At 38.3% G+C, this 20,611-nt stretch overlaps 1 protein-coding gene across 2 annotated transcripts in view; it reads left to right on the forward strand.

Moving 5' to 3' along the window:
* The first annotated feature begins 10,686 nt into the window (after window positions 1–10,686).
* The window catches only part of shn (schnurri), a 38,069-nt gene continuing 28,144 nt past the window's right edge, over window positions 10,687–20,611 (forward strand). For both annotated transcript variants that reach the window (XM_017250615.3, XM_017250616.3), the window contains exon 1: window positions 10,687–11,803. In XM_017250615.3, coding sequence (XP_017106104.2) covers window positions 11,773–11,803 — 31 coding nt within the window. In that variant the 5' untranslated portion in view covers window positions 10,687–11,772. The remainder of the gene's footprint in view (window positions 11,804–20,611) is intronic.

A 20,611-nucleotide genomic window follows, 5' to 3' on the forward strand; every position in this document is an offset into this window, starting at 1 on the left:
CGAGTGGTATTTAAGTTTCCAACCACAGCAGTTGCATTCCAATTCCCCTAAAAATAAACCAGCTGGAGCTTGAATATATAGAAATATCCCTTCAGGCTACTCTCCCTTTGCTTTCCCATTCTGAAACGTCCATTTCCAGCTGATTTCTTTCCCAGAAAATCCTTGTGAAGGACATGCAAATAAAATAAACCTTTCTTTTTATCACAAACAGGTCAGGCCCCCAAAGCATGTTTACATATGGGTATGTGGGTAAATACAAACTTTATTCAAACCAGAAATAAATAGGTGCGAAATGGCAGGACATTACATAAACTTGGTCTGATACGAATCTGTAACAACATTGACGTGCCACACAAGCCACCTCCCTGGGGCCGTAATTAAAAACAAAGTTTTGCCGGACAGGACAGGATATACTGACAGCAAATCACACACATTAAATATAAGTGCCAAACCGACAAAAAATATTCATTAGTCTGGTTGTTAAGATAGACAGTTAAATGGTGTTTTTAAATAAAAGTGGGTTTTATAAAAAAAAACTACGTAGTCAGCAAGGAAAACTAACTCTGTTTACTTAAATTCTGTTTGCAACAGTTGCCATATGGCTTCAGGACAAAACATACTAAGCACATCTTATCCTTCTTTAAACGCACTGTTTTCCTCTCCATTGGAAAGAGCTTCTTTGACCATTTGTATTATCCTTGTCCTGCCAAGGATATATCCTTGCAAATACAGAAGGTGCAAATGCCTGTAAGGAAATTCCAACTGCATACATTCAATTTCATTTCAACAGCTTTAGTAAAGAAATACATATTTAAAGAAATTATTTTTTTCTAAAACACTGCAGTGATTGAAAAAATATTGCTTTTGTTGAGCTTGTGGAAAAAATTCCCTTGGCATCTGAATAACAATTAATCCCAAGCCACAGAGCGCAACAATCGCCTACCGTGCAACCGTACTTTAAATGTTCGCATTTGTTTTTTGTTGCCTTTTTTTTTAGAAGAAATCATGCAATTTATCTTCATTGTAGAGAACACCCTCCGCCAGGCTCCTTTCAATTAGAATAGCACAGATGGCCGAGTCAGAGCGCCTTTTAGCCAACTTCCACAGAGTTCAGCACGTGCACATTACACACTGACATAAATCAAATTGGATCTACAAAATGGATCCAAGGAGCACATCGGACACCGCACATCGCACATCTCACTTGCAGACATGGCAACAACGTCTTTTGAGCTTCGTTAGCCGCCAGACAAACGACTTGTTGGTCAGAAGGCACACTTAACACACAACAAAGCCAATACTAAGTATTCCGAGGTAGCTGTTCCCCTGGTGAGCCGAAGTAAACTTTTGAGCATCGAAATAGACATCTCGTGTTTTCATCAGGAAGTTTGTTTAATCAGGACAAACTTTGGCAAACAAAAAGAGAAAGTTTTTGAATTAATATCGAGTAGATCAAGAAGGAATGTTTGGAAATGTTCAATTAAATCTAAGGAATCCAGGTCACAAAACTAGACATATTCAATGCCCTTTTCGTAGGGCATCAAAAAAGCGACCTTCTATGCATGGAGTGGCTCTTTATTTTCACTTTTCGCCACTTTCAAGTATCCTTTCAGCGTGGCATTTTAAATTTCCGTCACGTCGCATTTAATGCCACCCGAAAACATATCCAGCTACATGGTCGTAAAAAGAAGAAGCCCCAAATCCTCGGCCCAAATGAAGTGATGCAAACTATGAACCCATCGATGGAATTATGGATGAAACGAACCGAACCGGACCGAGCCGGTCTGACCTAAGTCTGAACCTCTTTGTTTGGCTGAGTTTTGAGTAATGCTCCAATGACAGGCATTCTGTGTGATTTGGGTCTTGGAAACTTTCAACGCTCACCGCTCAACGCTGCGGATACGTAATGAAATCGACAAATGGCATTGGCCCTAATTCGAGGGCTTTCGCCCAATGAATGGCCACATCGATGGGATGGTCAAAGCCGAAAAGTCAATTCTGTGTAGGATGCTTATTCGGGGGGGAGTTTTCCGATAAAAACCCGCCAAACAAAATGACGAGCGAGAAGTGGCAGTGAAGTTTTTATCATTTATTATTTGCGCTGAGTAATGGCCATTCGGTAATGTCCTTTTTGTGGTCAAGCAAACACTTGACCAGCTTTACATTTTCTCCTCCCACGACCACTAGTACCTTCATTTAATTTAATGTGCCTTTGAGCACGTCTCCTACCAAAATCCCCTCGACATCAAATACAATTATCAATGCCCGCTGGCCCCATTAGACAATTTATATGTAAACGTCAGACGGCTAGACATTCAATGCTAATGAATTCCCGCACGCACCAATAAAACGGCGAAAACTCACAGGTCCAAGTCCAAGACCAAAAAAAAACAATAAACAATTGAATAAAAAAATTGAAACTGTAAACGGCAGGCCAAAAAAACAACAAATAAATGCAATTCAAAGTTCAAATGCCATCGCCTAAGAGCCTTTTTGGCAAAAAGGTGAGCATCAAAAATGGACAATAAATAAAATTGCTGGCTGGAATTGGGTGCTAAAGCAACCACTTTTGTGTTAAAATATTCAAAAAGGATATATTTCAAGGGTATATTGGTTTGTGAGATTAGGAATAAATAATTAAATATTTAAAATTTATAAAGAAAATATAAAACTATTAGAAAACCTTTGCAAGTGTTTTAATATCTTGTAAGAACTTTAAATATAAAATTGTAAATCATAATTACCTTAAACCTTGAGGTATCTCCCATTCGTATCTCTTGTAGTCATTACAAAACATTAATTTGTGTATATTTTTTTTTTCAGGTAAATTGCTTGGCCAGGTGAAGGTTAACAATGCCAAATCTTTCGACATATCCATAAATTCAGCTTCAACCTTTAAGAATTCTCTCTTTTTTTATGGGCTACGCCTGCACGGAACTTGGATAATTTCCCCAAAAAAAAAGTTTAAGCATAAATTCAAGGAGAAACAGCCAAGAAAAAAGGGAAAGCGTATGGCCCAAAGAAACCAAATCAAATACCAGAAATACCAGACGCAAGATATACACTTCAATGTATTCTCATTGTTGAGGACCCTAGTGGGAGAAATCCAATGTTGGCTGTGGGTGTGGGTGGGATGCCCAGTGGTGATGATACAGTGTGTACACAGACATCTGCCCGAGAACCTCGAAAATTGTTTATTGTTTACTGTTTGTATTAAACGGCACGTTGAAAGGCATCCACCCGTATCAAAGATGAGTAAATAGCCGGAGGGATGCTAAGTGTTTTGCCTAAGAGGAAACAGTTTATTTATTTAACTGGTAAACCGGAAAAATTGGCACTGCCCCATGCCATAAGAGAGCACTTTTAATTGAATTTGTAGTAAGGGAATGTAATTATAGTTTATTCCCTAAGGCGCTTTAAATTAACAGAATAACTGGGCAACGAGCAATCGTTGAAATTCCTCGAATGATAAGGACATCAATAGGGTAGAGGTTGCCATGGTTGTGACCCTCTTTTGGGGGAAGGAATTCCTTTGACGCCAAACGGGGTATCGCCTTTCATCCCATGGGCAGGGCTTTTAAAAGTGGGGATTGATTACACACAATTTGGTTAAATAAAAAATGACAACTTTTGTTAAAGTTTCTTTTGATATTCATAATATTTATTTGATTCTAGTTCCTTGGCATTGAGCCTTTTGGTATTATATTTGTTCAATGCAATTTTCTGTCCCATAAAACCGATTAGTCACAGCTGTCGTTCCCCTGAGCTACCCATACCGCATACCAAGTGACACAGCAGGAAGTCGGCTAATGAGACAAATCCTTTCTGAAAGAATTCCCGATGATGGAAACCAATCATTGAACTTTGGCCGAGTCAAGCTAATTAACTGAGAAAGAAGCCGTAGGATGGGCACATAAATTACGTTCTGCCTAATGCCCAAATTTAAGGCTCATAAATTGGGGATTTATTTGCGGCGGGCTCCTAAGGCAGAACTCATTTAGCAGGTTCTTTTGGCTAAGTACAAGTATCATGCAAGCATTATACATTTAATTTAGAGGCTGCCCTTGGTGATTCGAGATAATGAACTCTGCAGATGGACAGGAGAGGCATTTTTAATGCCCACAACAATGCACGACTTCCCTGGTGCCCTGGTACTTTATGTATTATTAAAATGCTCCATGCCGTGCCAGGCTATGGACTTTTTGTCATATTAAAAACCCCAACAGAGCAATGTCACCTCATGCCGGGGGCGCCAGTATCTCCAAAAAAAACACCAAGATGTGGAGCTGACGCCATTCTCGTTTTCTATTTCCGAAAATTTCCCGCCTTTCCTACTTTATTTTTTTTTATTTAGGAATTTTTCATCTAAACTTAATTTATTCTTTTATGTTCGAAGCGTGTTGCTTTGATGTGGCCACAATAGCAGACCCACAGATTTTGCTAGCAATAAATACAACTTAAGCATTCCCAAGCAGCCACATGAATTGTGATCCATATATCCTGCCATGAGTATGGTTAAGCTTAGCTGGTGAGGAAGTAGCCGAAGCTGGAGCTGGAGGATTCGGGGCACATCAATTTCCTATTGTGGTAAGATTTCCGCCCAAAGATTGATATTGTATGTACGCATGACTTGGTATTTGGTTCGGCTTGCGGTCACCAATAGCTACACACAAATATCCTGGGCGAAACTAATGCCCCACACACTTTCAAGACTTCATAAATTATGCATATGATCAATTAAATACAGAACATTGAACAACAGGCGTATGCCAAGGGACGCACAAGGCGAGAATTTGCGGCTAGGGACCAGTTGTTCCCTTTTTTGGCCATCTATGAATAGTTGTGGCGGCATTCATAAATAGCCAAGCTGTCATTCCAATGATTCCATACAATGACCCCTATTTTGTGAAGCGAAAAATAATTTTCATTATTTATCCAAGAAGTTACTTAAAGTAAGATAGTTGATATTTTCTTAATTAATAAATAGCTCTATGAAGTTTTCATGTTTTATTCGAAATTCCATTTTTTATTTGAACAACAGTGCGTATACTTTATATTATATTTTATCAGTTTACTGGCCAGAAAATCAAGAGTAAGTCAATAACCTTTTGTAAAGTTTAGCAGTAAACATTTTCCATGAATTATAATTTTAAAACTATTTTATTATCCATAAGCGTATACCCTGCGTATACGTAATAATATACTCCTAAAGCAGTTTTATGTGTTTGTCTCTTTTAATTAAAATAACTAGGAATCTCTAGTCTAGTAATTGAAGCAAATCCTAGTATGTATATCAAATTTCTACATAAAGCTCACTGCACTGCACCGCGTATACGTAATATTTTTTCGTGTTATTTAAGGGACTATACATTTCCATGGCATTTCAATCAGAGCTTTGGATTGAAATACCTCACTATTTCAAAAAAACTGAAACCATAATAAATCCAATTGTTTCTTTTTCATTTTTACGCAAAAATCCACGGCCCACGCCGCGTATACGTATTGTGTTTCTATTTCCTTTTCATTCACCTAGTTATGGTTATGAACTTTGAGCATGATTTTTTATTCCAAAATAACATAATGAATAATAGTACTTATTGGAAAAGGAAGTCGTTATTTCGAATTTCTTTAAAAAGTGTAAATATTATTTTCCACCCACGAAACCTTGCAAAAATGGGAATACCTATTTTTGACGATAAATCGGTTTGTTTGTTTGGGTCTTTTGTTTTATTTCCAGGTATTTATTTATCTTCTATGGCTACTTCTTTGGAATTCACAATATTTTCATAAATGCAGAACGTAAACAAACCCATTGAGGCTGAATAATAATCGAGATGAAAAACCAAAAATTTCAATTTTGTTTCACAAAGCATTTGTAACTCTAACCACAGCTGGAAACCCTTTTGCACATTTTATGCCTCATTAAATTTATATTGATGAGGCACGGAAAAAGCCAATTAGTCCTTGAACAAACCCTTTTTTGCAGACAGGCCCAAATGGCCCAACCACAATAAGAAAAAAAGAACCTTTGACAAAAAAACAATTAAAAAACAATGGGTACAAAGGATATATGTGACAGCTTATTGTTTCTACCCTTTTCAATTAATGTCCTTATTAAAATTATTTTGACAATAAATAATGTTTAAATATGTGTTTTTTTGTTAAACTCACTTGTAGGATATTATGATATTACGCGAAAAAACTCGAACAAAGAACTTTAGGTTTGCGCATTTTTTTTTAAGTTTTTTGTTTAAATTATTTATTGAAATGTTAATTTTTTTTTTTGATATTTTTTAAACAATATTTGTTTGGCAAAAATATTTGCCAAGGTGCGCACTCTTTTAGAGTTGTTATCCTTTGCATTAAACATAAGCTATTTTAGTTGTCAAAAGGAGAGCGATAACATCATAGCCATTGTTTGTCAGAAATTAAAAGGGGAAAGAAAGGGTTTTCTTGAAGAAAGGCACGTGGCAGCTGAAGTAATCATGAACTTCGAGGCGATGCGAATAGAGATTATAATAAATAGGAAATAAATTTAAAAGTATTCTTATTTTTAACTTAATAAATCAATTTATTACTATTTCTTTTAAACCATTTTTACTTTTATTCTTTTTTACATAACTTTTCATTTTTTAGTAGCATACTTTTTGGCATTTTCTATTTTGTAGGCTATTTCAAACAGCAAGCTATTTCAAACAGCTATTTTTCTATTTTCAAACAGCAAGATAAAGAAACATTTATTTAGATATTTTTTCAATAAAATAATTATAAAATATAATTAATTAAGAACTAACTAACTAAAAATTAGTTAATTGCTTATATTTCCTAGAGTATTTAAGATATCTGGCCACACACAATGAACTTTAAGCACTGATAAGAGCCCTCTCTTAAAACTATACTCTCTTTGAAATTATCTCTTAGCCCTTGTTAAAATATGGACTTTTTGTCATATTAAAAACCCCAACAGAGCAATGTCACCTCATGCCGGGGGCGCCAGTATCTCCAAAAAAAACACCAAGATGTGGAGCTGACGCCATTCTCGTTTTCTATTTCCGAAAATTTCCCGCCTTTCCTACTTTATTTTTTTTTTATTTAGGAATTTTTCATCTAAACTTAATTTATTCTTTTATGTTCGAAGCGTGTTGCTTTGATGTGGCCACAATAGCAGACCCACAGATTTTGCTAGCAATAAATACAACTTAAGCATTCCCAAGCAGCCACATGAATTGTGATCCATATATCCTGCCATGAGTATGGTTAAGCTTAGCTGGTGAGGAAGTAGCCGAAGCTGGAGCTGGAGGATTCGGGGCACATCAATTTCCTATTGTGGTAAGATTTCCGCCCAAAGATTGATATTGTATGTACGCATGACTTGGTATTTGGTTCGGCTTGCGGTCACCAATAGCTACACACAAATATCCTGGGCGAAACTAATGCCCCACACACTTTCAAGACTTCATAAATTATGCATATGATCAATTAAATACAGAACATTGAACAACAGGCGTATGCCAAGGGACGCACAAGGCGAGAATTTGCGGCTAGGGACCAGTTGTTCCCTTTTTTGGCCATCTATGAATAGTTGTGGCGGCATTCATAAATAGCCAAGCTGTCATTCCAATGATTCCATACAATGACCCCTATTTTGTGAAGCGAAAAATAATTTTCATTATTTATCCAAGAAGTTACTTAAAGTAAGATAGTTGATATTTTCTTAATTAATAAATAGCTCTATGAAGTTTTCATGTTTTATTCGAAATTCCATTTTTTATTTGAACAACAGTGCGTATACTTTATATTATATTTTATCAGTTTACTGGCCAGAAAATCAAGAGTAAGTCAATAACCTTTTGTAAAGTTTAGCAGTAAACATTTTCCATGAATTATAATTTTAAAACTATTTTATTATCCATAAGCGTATACCCTGCGTATACGTAATAATATACTCCTAAAGCAGTTTTATGTGTTTGTCTCTTTTAATTAAAATAACTAGGAATCTCTAGTCTAGTAATTGAAGCAAATCCTAGTATGTATATCAAATTTCTACATAAAGCTCACTGCACTGCACCGCGTATACGTAATATTTTTTCGTGTTATTTAAGGGACTATACATTTCCATGGCATTTCAATCAGAGCTTTGGATTGAAATACCTCACTATTTCAAAAAAACTGAAACCATAATAAATCCAATTGTTTCTTTTTCATTTTTACGCAAAAATCCACGGCCCACGCCGCGTATACGTATTGTGTTTCTATTTCCTTTTCATTCACCTAGTTATGGTTATGAACTTTGAGCATGATTTTTTATTCCAAAATAACATAATGAATAATAGTACTTATTGGAAAAGGAAGTCGTTATTTCGAATTTCTTTAAAAAGTGTAAATATTATTTTCCACCCACGAAACCTTGCAAAAATGGGAATACCTATTTTTGACGATAAATCGGTTTGTTTGTTTGGGTCTTTTGTTTTATTTCCAGGTATTTATTTATCTTCTATGGCTACTTCTTTGGAATTCACAATATTTTCATAAATGCAGAACGTAAACAAACCCATTGAGGCTGAATAATAATCGAGATGAAAAACCAAAAATTTCAATTTTGTTTCACAAAGCATTTGTAACTCTAACCACAGCTGGAAACCCTTTTGCACATTTTATGCCTCATTAAATTTATATTGATGAGGCACGGAAAAAGCCAATTAGTCCTTGAACAAACCCTTTTTTGCAGACAGGCCCAAATGGCCCAACCACAATAAGAAAAAAAGAACCTTTGACAAAAAAACAATTAAAAAACAATGGGTACAAAGGATATATGTGACAGCTTATTGTTTCTACCCTTTTCAATTAATGTCCTTATTAAAATTATTTTGACAATAAATAATGTTTAAATATGTGTTTTTTTGTTAAACTCACTTGTAGGATATTATGATATTACGCGAAAAAACTCGAACAAAGAACTTTAGGTTTGCGCATTTTTTTTTAAGTTTTTTGTTTAAATTATTTATTGAAATGTTAATTTTTTTTTTTGATATTTTTTAAACAATATTTGTTTTTATTTTTTTGTAATATATTAAATATTCCACTTTCCGCCGGTGCTATTTATTTGATCCGAAATCCGATCCTTTCACGCGCTCTGTAATCGGCCGACTATACTAAAATTCGCCGAGTGTCGGTCTGATTTGGCGCCAAAGTGCTCGGCTCTTCGAATTTCCCCTCCTTCCAGTTTCCAGTGCGAATTTCGCATCTGGAACTGGAAGGCCTTCTAGCCGGCAAATGGCGCCTGCGCCTTCAATTAATATTAATGCTTGTAAACAAAACACAGCTGATTAAAAGCCTTTTCATTGATGATTGGATATATTCTGAAAAAAAAGTAATATTACTAGAGGATGAGTAATGCGATTAAGTGGAATTCGTATGCAGCCTTTTCAATAAATTCGGATGAGTTGTAAAATTTATTAAAATACAAAAAGAATATACAAAGGAAACGAGTAACACATTTCTATTGAAGCGCGTTGAGGCGAATAGCCGCATATTTTCTTGCATGAAATTAAATTGTTTCAGTGGGGAGTTGGGTGGCAACACTAAACAGGGCTCAAGGACACGCCTTTTACTTGTCACTCCGCCTGAGAACTCTCCCAGCTGTCAGGACAGTGTTCGTTCACTCGACATCTCGGCACTCCAGCGGCATGTTTTCTCATTTTTCTCAAGCATTTAATTTCCTTTGAAGACGCATTATTTTTTGACACACGACGAGGCGAGGCGTAACACTTTGAACAACTTTTGACTGGGCCAGTCTGTCACGAGTGATTGGAGGGCGATAATGGCGGTTTATCTTATTGCCAAGGTGCGCACTCTTTTAGAGTTGTTATCCTTTGCATTAAACATAAGCTATTTTAGTTGTCAAAAGGAGAGCGATAACATCATAGCCATTGTTTGTCAGAAATTAAAAGGGGAAAGAAAGGGTTTTCTTGAAGAAAGGCACGTGGCAGCTGAAGTAATCATGAACTTCGAGGCGATGCGAATAGAGATTATAATAAATAGGAAATAAATTTAAAAGTATTCTTATTTTTAACTTAATAAATCAATTTATTACTATTTCTTTTAAACCATTTTTACTTTTATTCTTTTTTACATAACTTTTCATTTTTTAGTAGCATACTTTTTGGCATTTTCTATTTTGTAGGCTATTTCAAACAGCAAGCTATTTCAAACAGCTATTTTTCTATTTTCAAACAGCAAGATAAAGAAACATTTATTTAGATATTTTTTCAATAAAATAATTATAAAATATAATTAATTAAGAACTAACTAACTAAAAATTAGTTAATTGCTTATATTTCCTAGAGTATTTAAGATATCTGGCCACACACAATGAACTTTAAGCACTGATAAGAGCCCTCTCTTAAAACTATACTCTCTTTGAAATTATCTCTTAGCCCTTGTTAAAATAACAAAAAAAAAGGTAAACACAAAAGTTGAAGATACAACCAGATTGAAATTGAAAGCAAAGCGAATTGAAGACATTTGCTGTTTGTATTGGTGAGTGGTGGAGCCCGCGCTCTCTTTCTCTCATTTCGGCGTTAATTGAGTGCTCATTTTGAGCGTATGTACACAGGGCGTATACGAAACACAGGGTGTTGAATTCTGGGGAACCAAATCCAGCCGATTTTCTGTTTCCCCGCAAAAGCCGACGTCGACGCACGCATTTCGTTCTGCGACGGGCGCTCCAACTCGTTTTTTCGCGCGCTTCTCGGTAAATGCGCAACAAAAAAAAACAAGAAACAACAAGAAATTCAAATCAAATCTAAAACGCATGAGGAATACAACAGGCCAAGTGTATTCAATTCAGTTTATTAATAGATTTGCACAGCCATATAGAGCACATTAAAAAAATTAAAATATAAATATAAAAAGTGAGAAAAAAGAGAGCTACATAAGTAGAATTGATAAGAAGAATTCATTGCTGATTAGCGGTAAACTGTTTGAAAGAATTTGCGCGATCATCAGGCGTGAATTAGTTTCAATTCGATAGATTGCGTATACGCCCGGTGGTACTGGTAGTACTGGTGTGCCAAAGGCGGCGTCGGTGTAAACGGTGAGCGGTTAACGGTCAACTCGGTGACCCCCCCGAAGCGTGCGAAACGAAACGAATCATAAAGTGATATACAAAAAAATATTTAAAAAATAAACCATCGGCCTACCACAACAACACGGGAGCAAGGATCATATCAATACAAGCTAACCACAAACATTTCCTAGTATTAGCGAAGGATATCTACAATATACACACAAAAGATTATATGGATTTATATACACAAGGCCTCGAAGGAAACATATTATTTATGGAAATCCAAGAAACAGGAAGCAGATCGGAGATCGGCACGGCCTCGAATGCCAAGTAGATGGCAGCTATGTCAGGATAACACATTGAGGACATGAACATGGACACGGCTCCTCTATTTGTCTAGTGGGCAAATACCAGAGAACCGGGAATCAGGCCACTAACACACACACACAGTACGAAGACAGAGGCCAGCAAGGACATCCTTTATTGTGCGAGTGTGTGTGTGTGTGTGTGCGTCAAGGACGCCGTCACTAGTCTCTAGTTGTGCCATACAGAGAAAGTGGGCGTGGGACGTTGGGCGCCGCTTATTAAATATACATCAGTCAAGTCAAACGCCAGGAACCTAATTTCTTCAACTTGTCCCCAGGAAGAGAGCAACAACAGGACACTCCCCCACCTCTCCATACTCTGATATATCCTTCAGGAAAATGGCGCGTCGCAAGGGCAGCGGTCGAGGCAGTAAGTAGAATTTATTTCAAAATATCAAATGAAATGCCATTCCGAGAATTTCATTCTGAGAAGCTTTTGATTTTTTTTGAGAAGCCAAGGCAACAGTTGCCATATGGCAGGACATTCCAGAGGTCCTTGAGCGTGAAGAGCAAGTGCTGGGATTTCAAAAGCCAAGCAGGGAATCTGTATAGATTTTTATATGAAATTACCACTATAATTATTAAAAAAATAAATACAAAAGTATTTCTTAAAAAAAATCATAATCCACAAAGCTGCTATTCAGCCACGCCCCCTCTTGAAGTGCAAAGGCCTGACTGTATCTATAAGATACACTTTATTTTTTTTTTTTTTTTGCATTATTATTTGTGCCACGACTACTTTACTCACTTGCTCAACAAGCGAGCGAGATGGCAAGCCCATGGCGGAAAGAGAAGGCTATAGCATGCATAAAACATGAAATAACCAGCGTCAGTAGTCACTTTTCATTGCAATGCCACCCCCACGCCTCATGCCCCACTTCAGCCCCTTTTCTTTTTGCCCCCCCAATCCCCGCCCCCTCTTATCATTTCATTTCAGTTGCGTTGGCGCGCGCGCTGCAAAATGTTGGGGATTCCCTTACGTAATCCCCCAGCGCACACAAAAGGCAAACAAACAAACAAACACACACACACACACAGAGACAGAGAGAGAGTGGGGGAAAGAGAGACAAACAAAACAAAAACGAAATGGGTAAAAGAAAGAGGCAAAAGCGGAAAAACAGAAAACAGAAAACACAGAGAGCCCACAAACAAGGCAGCTTGTTTGGCAGGCCAGCCATTCCGAGTCGGAATCGGAATCGGAATCGCCCCACCATGTAATGGCCTGAAAATCAAGCTCAGCCAACTGGCTGGCGTCATGAACTTTAGCCATACGGCTCCTCACCCACACACACACATACACACATACACGCAACAGGCGCAAAAGATACTATGAGATACTTGTACTCGCACAGTCAAAGATACTTTGCGTCACGCGGGTTGTTAGACAAGTTGCCTGGGTCTGTTACTCATGCCACAGTTTGAACCTATTAAAAAGGCAGGTACTTTGTTGCATGGGGCACATGGTGCTCTGCCCACACGCCCTCGCCCGACATCTCTCAGATACTTTTGCCAAATGAGATACAAGTGTGCCGTGCCTGCTTGCCTGCCTGCCTAGCTTTTGATATATGCCAAGTATTTCTCAACAGTAGAGATTCATATCTGGTGGATGGTAATATAGGGATTATAATATTGATATATTATAGATCCTTTTAGGGAGGTATCACTGTAGTTAAGAGCAACATGTTCAAAGAGCTCGAGTCTCACTTGGCTACGCCTCGACTTCAAGCTAGCGATGGATGGGTTTTGAATCTGAAACTCCAAGGTGGGGAGGAAACAACTCGTCTATGAGTTTGGAGTTTTGGCAAGGGGGGGGAAACACTTAAGCTGGCTTTGGCTTTAGCTCTTGGCTTTGTCTTTTGGCTTTGTTGCCTTTGCCTTTGGGTTGTCAGTGACTTTGCCATAAGCTCCCAACTGCTACCAACTGCGCGCCCTTCTATGTCACTAACAACGTCAAAATTAAAATAGACTCTCTGGTTGGAATTCTTGGCTTTTGGTTTTCCCTTTACCTTTGCCTTGGCTCTGGGCCATTGTGCAGATAATTTATGGGTGCTGAGGGTGGGGCTGGAGGATTCCCTTTGAACCCCCCAGCCCTCTGCTCTCTTTTTATTTTCATTCCATCGCTACCTTTGTTTCAGAGTTCCCTTTGGCAACTTTACTTCCATTTCCATTTCGGATGAAAAAAAAAGGCTTTTAGTTTGTGTAGTTTTCCGAGGGGTGGCTTTTTCAATCCAGGGCCGGGTCGAGGGGTTCTTAAGTGCCAGATGGGAAGTCTAGGTGTGGCTCCATTTCCATTTGTTGATTGCTCTGATTTCTGGCTTACAAAAGGGGGTAGTAGCTATTAAGAGATCTTAGTTTCTATCATCCTTGATTTATTTTTAATTTTTATTCATTAACTAACCTGGGGTAATCCCCAGGGGCATGCAACAACCAACACTTCCTTAGTCACAGCTCACTACCCATTCCTCCAGATGACTTCCCCCATTTGTGTTTATATTTTTCTTTTTCTTTTTTTGCCTTTGCTGTGGTCATATCATGGCCATAAACAAACACTACACTCCAGCTCGTTTTAGTTAGGCCCTGAGCCACGCCCAGAAAATTCCCGCCTGCCCTCCCCCTTGGAAAAGGTCATGGCAGAGGAGCAGGAGTCGCCAAAAATGGAGGGGGAGGCATGTAAAAGGGAAATAAATAAACGTGAAACGAAATCTAGGAGGCCCCAACTTTGCCAGTGAGTTTAAGCCAAAATAAGAGCCTCATACCTGTAGCAGGAGGTCCTACAGCAGGAGGAGAGGGGAGGAAAATACGTATAAAAAGCAATAACAAACAGAGAAAAAATAAAAAACAAGAAATTAAGGGAAAAGTTGGCAGCAGGCGAAAAAGGACAAAAAAATCAACAAGGAAAAACAAGGCAAAAGTACACGTGTACAAGTGTATGGGTGAGAACTGTGAGAGTGTGTGTGGCCAAACCACTTCATCACACACAAGGGCACACACACACACTCACAGACTGGCACCCACACAATAAAGGCAAGTCTATGAACACAGGGCTTCCCCAAATGATAAAGTTTTATTTGCTTTTGCGGGCGCACATTGGATTTTTGTGGGGCAGCACCAGGCAGAGATGCCAGCCGAGGCAGAGGCTGAGGCAGCGACGCCAGCAGCACTCAACCATCATAAAACGAACATTGAACGAAGACCTCCTCCACGAAGGGGGAGTGAAGGTGGCAAGTGGGAGGCAATGGGGATGATGACGTTGCCGAGTCTCGGTCGTCAGTTAGTTGCCACAGAGAAGCGAACATTAAACCAAGTCAACCAAGCCAACCATTAGGAATTGGCTAAAAAACGAAACGAACAAAGGATTCTTAGGATTTTACAGATTCTAGAAGGATATTAATACTACATATATGCTTTTGATTTTCAATAATAAGAATTTTAAGATAATTATAGACATTTTTAAAATAAACTAGCCCTTTCCACACGATTTTTTAGCTATCCCTAAAACGTATGTATATTTTGCTTCTTACCCGATATAACTAGCCAAATACCCAACCCTAATCCTCAGCCTAATATTTATTACCTAAACCCCCAAATAAAAAAGCCATAAAAGCTTAAAAAGTAGTCACCCCTTCAAAAAAGTTAACCGCTATAACTAACCTTTAGTTACAGTCAACCCACTTAGTTCCCAAAGCACTGCTGGGTAGCGAAAAGTTTAACACAAATGAGTAGGCAAGCAGCGAAAGAGATAGAGCTATAAAGGCTAGAAAGAGAAAGGGTGATAAGGGGGTGTGACAAGGAAACGTGAGCTTGGCCCCCTTGTCAGCCTACAGAAAAATAAAATATTTCAGATACAAAATTAAAAATAGTTCTAAGGTTATCCCTAACTTTTTTCAGTTTTGGGCAACACTCATGGTCACACTTACACTTTAGTATGACCAAGTCAATAAATGAAACTCGATTCACAGTTATTTTCTCTCACTGTTCTCAGCAACAACAATGGCTGGGGCCAACCAGTGAGTGACGGCAACGACCGTGAAAGGCCATTTGCCTTCCACTTCAACCCTCCGGCCCCACTTTGGCCCACAATGGGCCATGCTATGGTGTGTCTGTGTCTGTGTGTGAGTGTGTCGGAGTGTGGCAAGGATAACCTAATACAATTTTCGTTTTTGTTGCCTAAGGACGTGCCGGAATTCGCTCATGTATCTCTCGATTGCTTTGCTGTGGGTGGTAGGTAGTCCAGCCCCCCATATCTCTCAAACTTGGGAAAAGTGGCATTTCCTACGTCAGTGCCTAGATTTAGAAACCCCTTTTTTTGTCAGTTCTTTGTTGTTGTTGGAGGAACAGCTGGATGAAAAATATTTCCCTTGTAATTGAAGTGCATAATTTCAAAAAATATTCCCCATTTTTCAGGGCTTTTTTTTTTACATTTTTGGGGGGGAAATGGAGCAAGGGCCTTGGGCTTGGGCTTCTTAAATTTCAGTAACTATTTTGCCTAATTAATGAAGTAGCCACCTAACTACCTCTTTCCCTTTAGATTTTCTATAAAATTTAAAACAGCTCTATACCCATCTTGTTAATAATTTCTAGGACAACATTGGCTTATGCTACCAGTCCTTACATTCTAAATGAACTCTAGCTTCCTTTGCTTATTCACAGGATTTTGCATTGAAATAAAAATCAGATTTTGCAATTACGTAGTTGATTTTATGTCCAGAGACCCAAGAAGCAAACTGTTTATTTTCGTAGCACTTGATAACCTCTTCCCAGCATAGGTCAATGCTAAATGCGGTCAATGCGTTTGTTGTTTATGCTGGAAGTGACTTCCAAAAGTGAGATTGTGTTTCAGGTCTTTGATTATTAATAAATTTAAAAGGGAAAATGAATTTTCCTATTCAATATTTATCAAAGTTCAAATAAGCTCATATCTAATGGACTTACCCCAACAATGAAATAAATGAAAGTAAGTGTTCGAAACAGAATCAGCTGCCCAAACAAACTCTTTTTTTTTTCAAATTCTTTGAAAATCTAAAAGCAAAATAAAAACTCACACAGCTCTGGTTTTAAAAAACGAACGTGTTGAATTTTTGGCTTACAATAACAATAACAAACAACACACACATTACAAATATGCAAAGTCAGTGTCTGAGCCAAAAACCAAAAACAAAAACAAAAAAGTAAAAAAAATAAAGTCAGGCATCACGTCATACCGGTTTCGGTTTAATTCAGCGTCGTCAGCTCTCGACTTGGCCAACGCTTAGGCTGACTGGCTGGCTCACTAGCTGGGCTTGTGGTTGCTGGCCCGATGAAAAAAACCGAACCAGAATTATGGGGGAAGTTCACGAAAGAATAAATACCAAATACAAGCACAATCCAAACACACAAATCCAAAGTCCGCCACAACAAGAGACAAACACGCGCACACTTTGGCTTTCAGAACGTAGTAACTATATCTTATAGATAGATTGTAGATTTTTCAAAATAGATTCTAGATTCTGGAGTAAAGTATTCTTGTTAAATATATTAGCTTCCTAAAACTATCTATTCTCTTTCTCTTCTGCAAGTATTCTGGGTCTGTTGTTAACCTGTTTAAGCGTCACTGGTTTTGGCGGCTTAAGATCTTATTGAACCGCTCTCGAAGCTGCTGGGCTGTGGCGCACCCACTCGTCGTCGTCGTCCCAACCACAACAACAACAAGCCCAAATATTAGCATTGTTGGGTTGTCGGGTTTCGGATGATTCACTTGACGGTCTTTCTATCAAGTTTCCACCACTTGACACCGTACCGTACCGCTGGGCGTACATTTCAAACGGGTTTTATATCATCTCATGGGGCCTCTATCTTACTCACCACTCGAGCAAAACTCAAATATTATCGCACACACATTTTCTTGGAACTCCATTTGTCTCCGGGTGATTAATCGAACTAATCAATAAATTATCAGCACATATCAATTGAATTTGTAGCCACACGACTCTAATGCACATTTGTTGTTTTGGCAAACGTTCTGCATTTCTAATCGAAAGTCACTTTGCAGGATACACAGTATCGACACAATGCCTAGTTTCTCAATTAATTTGGGATGTACATAAGTCAAGACTCTGGAATCTGTTGCAGAAAGACCTCTTCTGAAATCCCTCATGAAATTCGCAGAAAATAACCCAAAAGTGATTTCCGATAAAAACGTTAAGTGCCCCCAAAAGCCCCAAAAGACAAACAAACAGCCAGCCAGCCCCCATCCCCCAAAGGCAGGTTCAAAATACACTCCACACTGTGTATCTTAAAATATGATTATGTTGCATATATAGAGAAAGAGATGGGTAGAAACACAAGAGGCAAACAAGGTTACTACGTCAGGTAGTCCCTTTTTTTTTTATTGAAGAACTTGCCTATGGGCTCTGGAGGGAATCAGGCAAGAACCAACCACTCAACGGCTAAAAGCGCAAAACAATAAACAACCCAAGATCAAAAGGAGTAAGCGAAAGAGAGGGCACTATCTAGAGTGAGAGAGATGGATAGATATATGCAGTAGTAGTGCAGACAGGTTAACCGGCTGAATAGGAACTCAAAGAAGGGTTCTCAAAGACGGTCCCTTGCTGGGTTTCTGGCCTTAAAAACAACTTCGAATTCGATAAACAAAAAGTGCACTGAAAAAAATAATATTCAAATAATTTATAAAGATTTATTTTTTTAAAGAAACCGGTTATAATATTTTCTCAAGTGCACAATTGATCCTCTGAAAGTGATGCTGCAGTGCCTAGTCTTCCCTCCCTCCGTTTTTTTGGGTTAAAGACCCCGACCCATGCCTGGCATCGTACTTGCCCCTGCCACTGCACCACCGCACCACCGCACCACTGTCGCCATCTCCAACTGCGACTGTCTGGCGACGATGTCGTCTTGGTGTCTGGCGACGGCGGCGTTTTCAAAGCGAACCCAATCCCCTGGATGCAATTGGGAATACTCGTAAAGTGTAATACCGACCCAGGGAATCCAGTCCTCCACCACCAGCTAGCCCACTCGTCTCTATAACCAATATGGATATTCCAATCCCCACATCTTGTAAACTTTTCTGAATTACTTGCAACAGAAATATTACGTTTTCCGATGAAAAATGCACCCAACCCTCACACACACACTTGAGCTTTCAGCTAACAGGATTCTGGGAAAAATATCTCAAGACAAAGGGGGGAGGTGGTGCTAGTAGGGGTGTTGCAATTTCCACCATAAAACTTTATATTAAACGACCAAAAGACACAGAACCAGAACCCACAACCCAGAACTCAGTACCGCAAAAAAACCAAGTTGGCCAACTTGGCCAACTCTCTCTCTCTGTCTCTCTCTCTTGGCTTTTCTCGCCGTTGCCGTGGGCCATTTATTGAAGGAAGTCACGTTACAAATGTGGCACGTAGAACGCTCAGCACGTCGGGCACGTCGGTGAGGCGCCAGCATTTAGAATTCTGTTTATAGACCGCTTCACGCACACTCATCTCTCTCACAGTCGCACATCCCTCCGTCACTCTGTCACTCTGTCACTCTGTCACCCTGTTGCCACATAGCTTGCAACCCACCGCCCACTGCCTGCCGACTGCCGCCTTCTGCCTCATTTTGTGGCAAGCTCGTGCTGCAGATACAATCGGAGAAGAGAAGAGCAAAGCACAAAGTTGGCAAGCAAGAGCCCAAAAGTAAAGCAGCGGCAAGTGCTATGCGTGTATCTCATGGATACAGTTCAACACCTTGAAGTTAAACAGGAAGAAGCTGAAGACAAGTTATAGGAAATATTGAAATACAGTATATAAAAAAATAATTATTGATTGATATTTCTAGTAATTTGTTAGAAACCTTTGTGGTTAAATAATTTTAGACTATGAACTACCTAAGACTTATAAAACCTGGAAGAAAAGTCCTTAAAGAAATTCATATACAATATGTATTATTGTTTAGAAATATTTTTATAAGTTGTGGTATGTTAGTAAACATTATTCTTCATAAGACTTCATAAAGATATTTAAAAAGGATCTGGAAATATAGTCCTTATAGATCTTAGAAGATGTTTTTTGATGTTTTTGGATCTTAGATGTTCTTCAAGTTATAGGTATATAAGAGATCTTTATATATATATTAAAGTATTATAAATGTTTTTCCAAGCTAAGTAATATTTTCTAAGTCAATTTTCACATATATAAATTAATATACTAAGTATGTTAATTAGCATTTTCTTCTTAAGGTTAGGTTCTTAAGGTTCTTAAAAAAGAATCAGGAAATAAAATCCCGAGAGACCAAAAAATAAAGTTAATATAATTTCAGCAATATGGAACTTATATTTTCCATTTGTTGGAAAAATGTTTGGATTTTCTTCACAGGATATCTTTAGGTTTTTAAAAAAGAATCCAAGAGTCCCAGGAGCTCTAACTTCTTCTTAAGGTTCTTAGCTTCATAAAGTTCTTAAAAAAGAATCCGAAAATAAAGTCCCCGAAGTTCCAACTCCTAAGAGATGTTCCAAAAAAGTTTATACCTAAAGTATAGACAAGTTTGAACCAAAATATATATACATTTTTAAAAGTTAAGTAAACTTTTGAAGAAAAAAAGATAATTCTTTCAAAAGAGAAGTTCTACTGTAGACGAGATGTAAAGGCAGACACATTGCAGAAGGTGTGGAAGCAGTTGATTGAGGATTGTCGCACTCTTACACACACATACACTCTTACCCTCTCACACAGATACACACACATACATATACCAACAAAAACTGATTCGTTTTTGCGCCTTTTCCTTGTCGAACACGAAAGTTGGCAGCTGTTGCCGTTGCCAGGATGCCTTCGGAACTTTTGCAGCAACAGATACTTTTATTTTCTCGCTGGGCGATGGGCTCTGGGCCCTGTATCTTTGTATCTTTGTACAGGGCCCAGATACATACCCTACATACTTACATACAATATAAAGAAATAAAATGGCAAGATACTTTGTTGCCTTGGCTATGACGTAGACATTCGTTTTCTTTTTATTTCGTATCTGTTGGTGGTGTTTTGGCCCGAAAAGTCGTCTTCGTCTTTGGCTTTAGCTGGTGAGTTGTAATTTATGTTAAAGGAGATCGGGAAATAAATCTTTATTTATTTTTCTCCACCTCCCTGTTGCATGTTTCCTGTAGCTTGTTGTGGTTTTGTTTTTTTTGGCGAAACCGAAGGACGCG

This window comes from Drosophila bipectinata, chromosome 2R (assembly GCF_030179905.1).
Source record: "Drosophila bipectinata strain 14024-0381.07 chromosome 2R, DbipHiC1v2, whole genome shotgun sequence".
NCBI lineage: Eukaryota > Metazoa > Arthropoda > Insecta > Diptera > Drosophilidae > Drosophila > Drosophila bipectinata.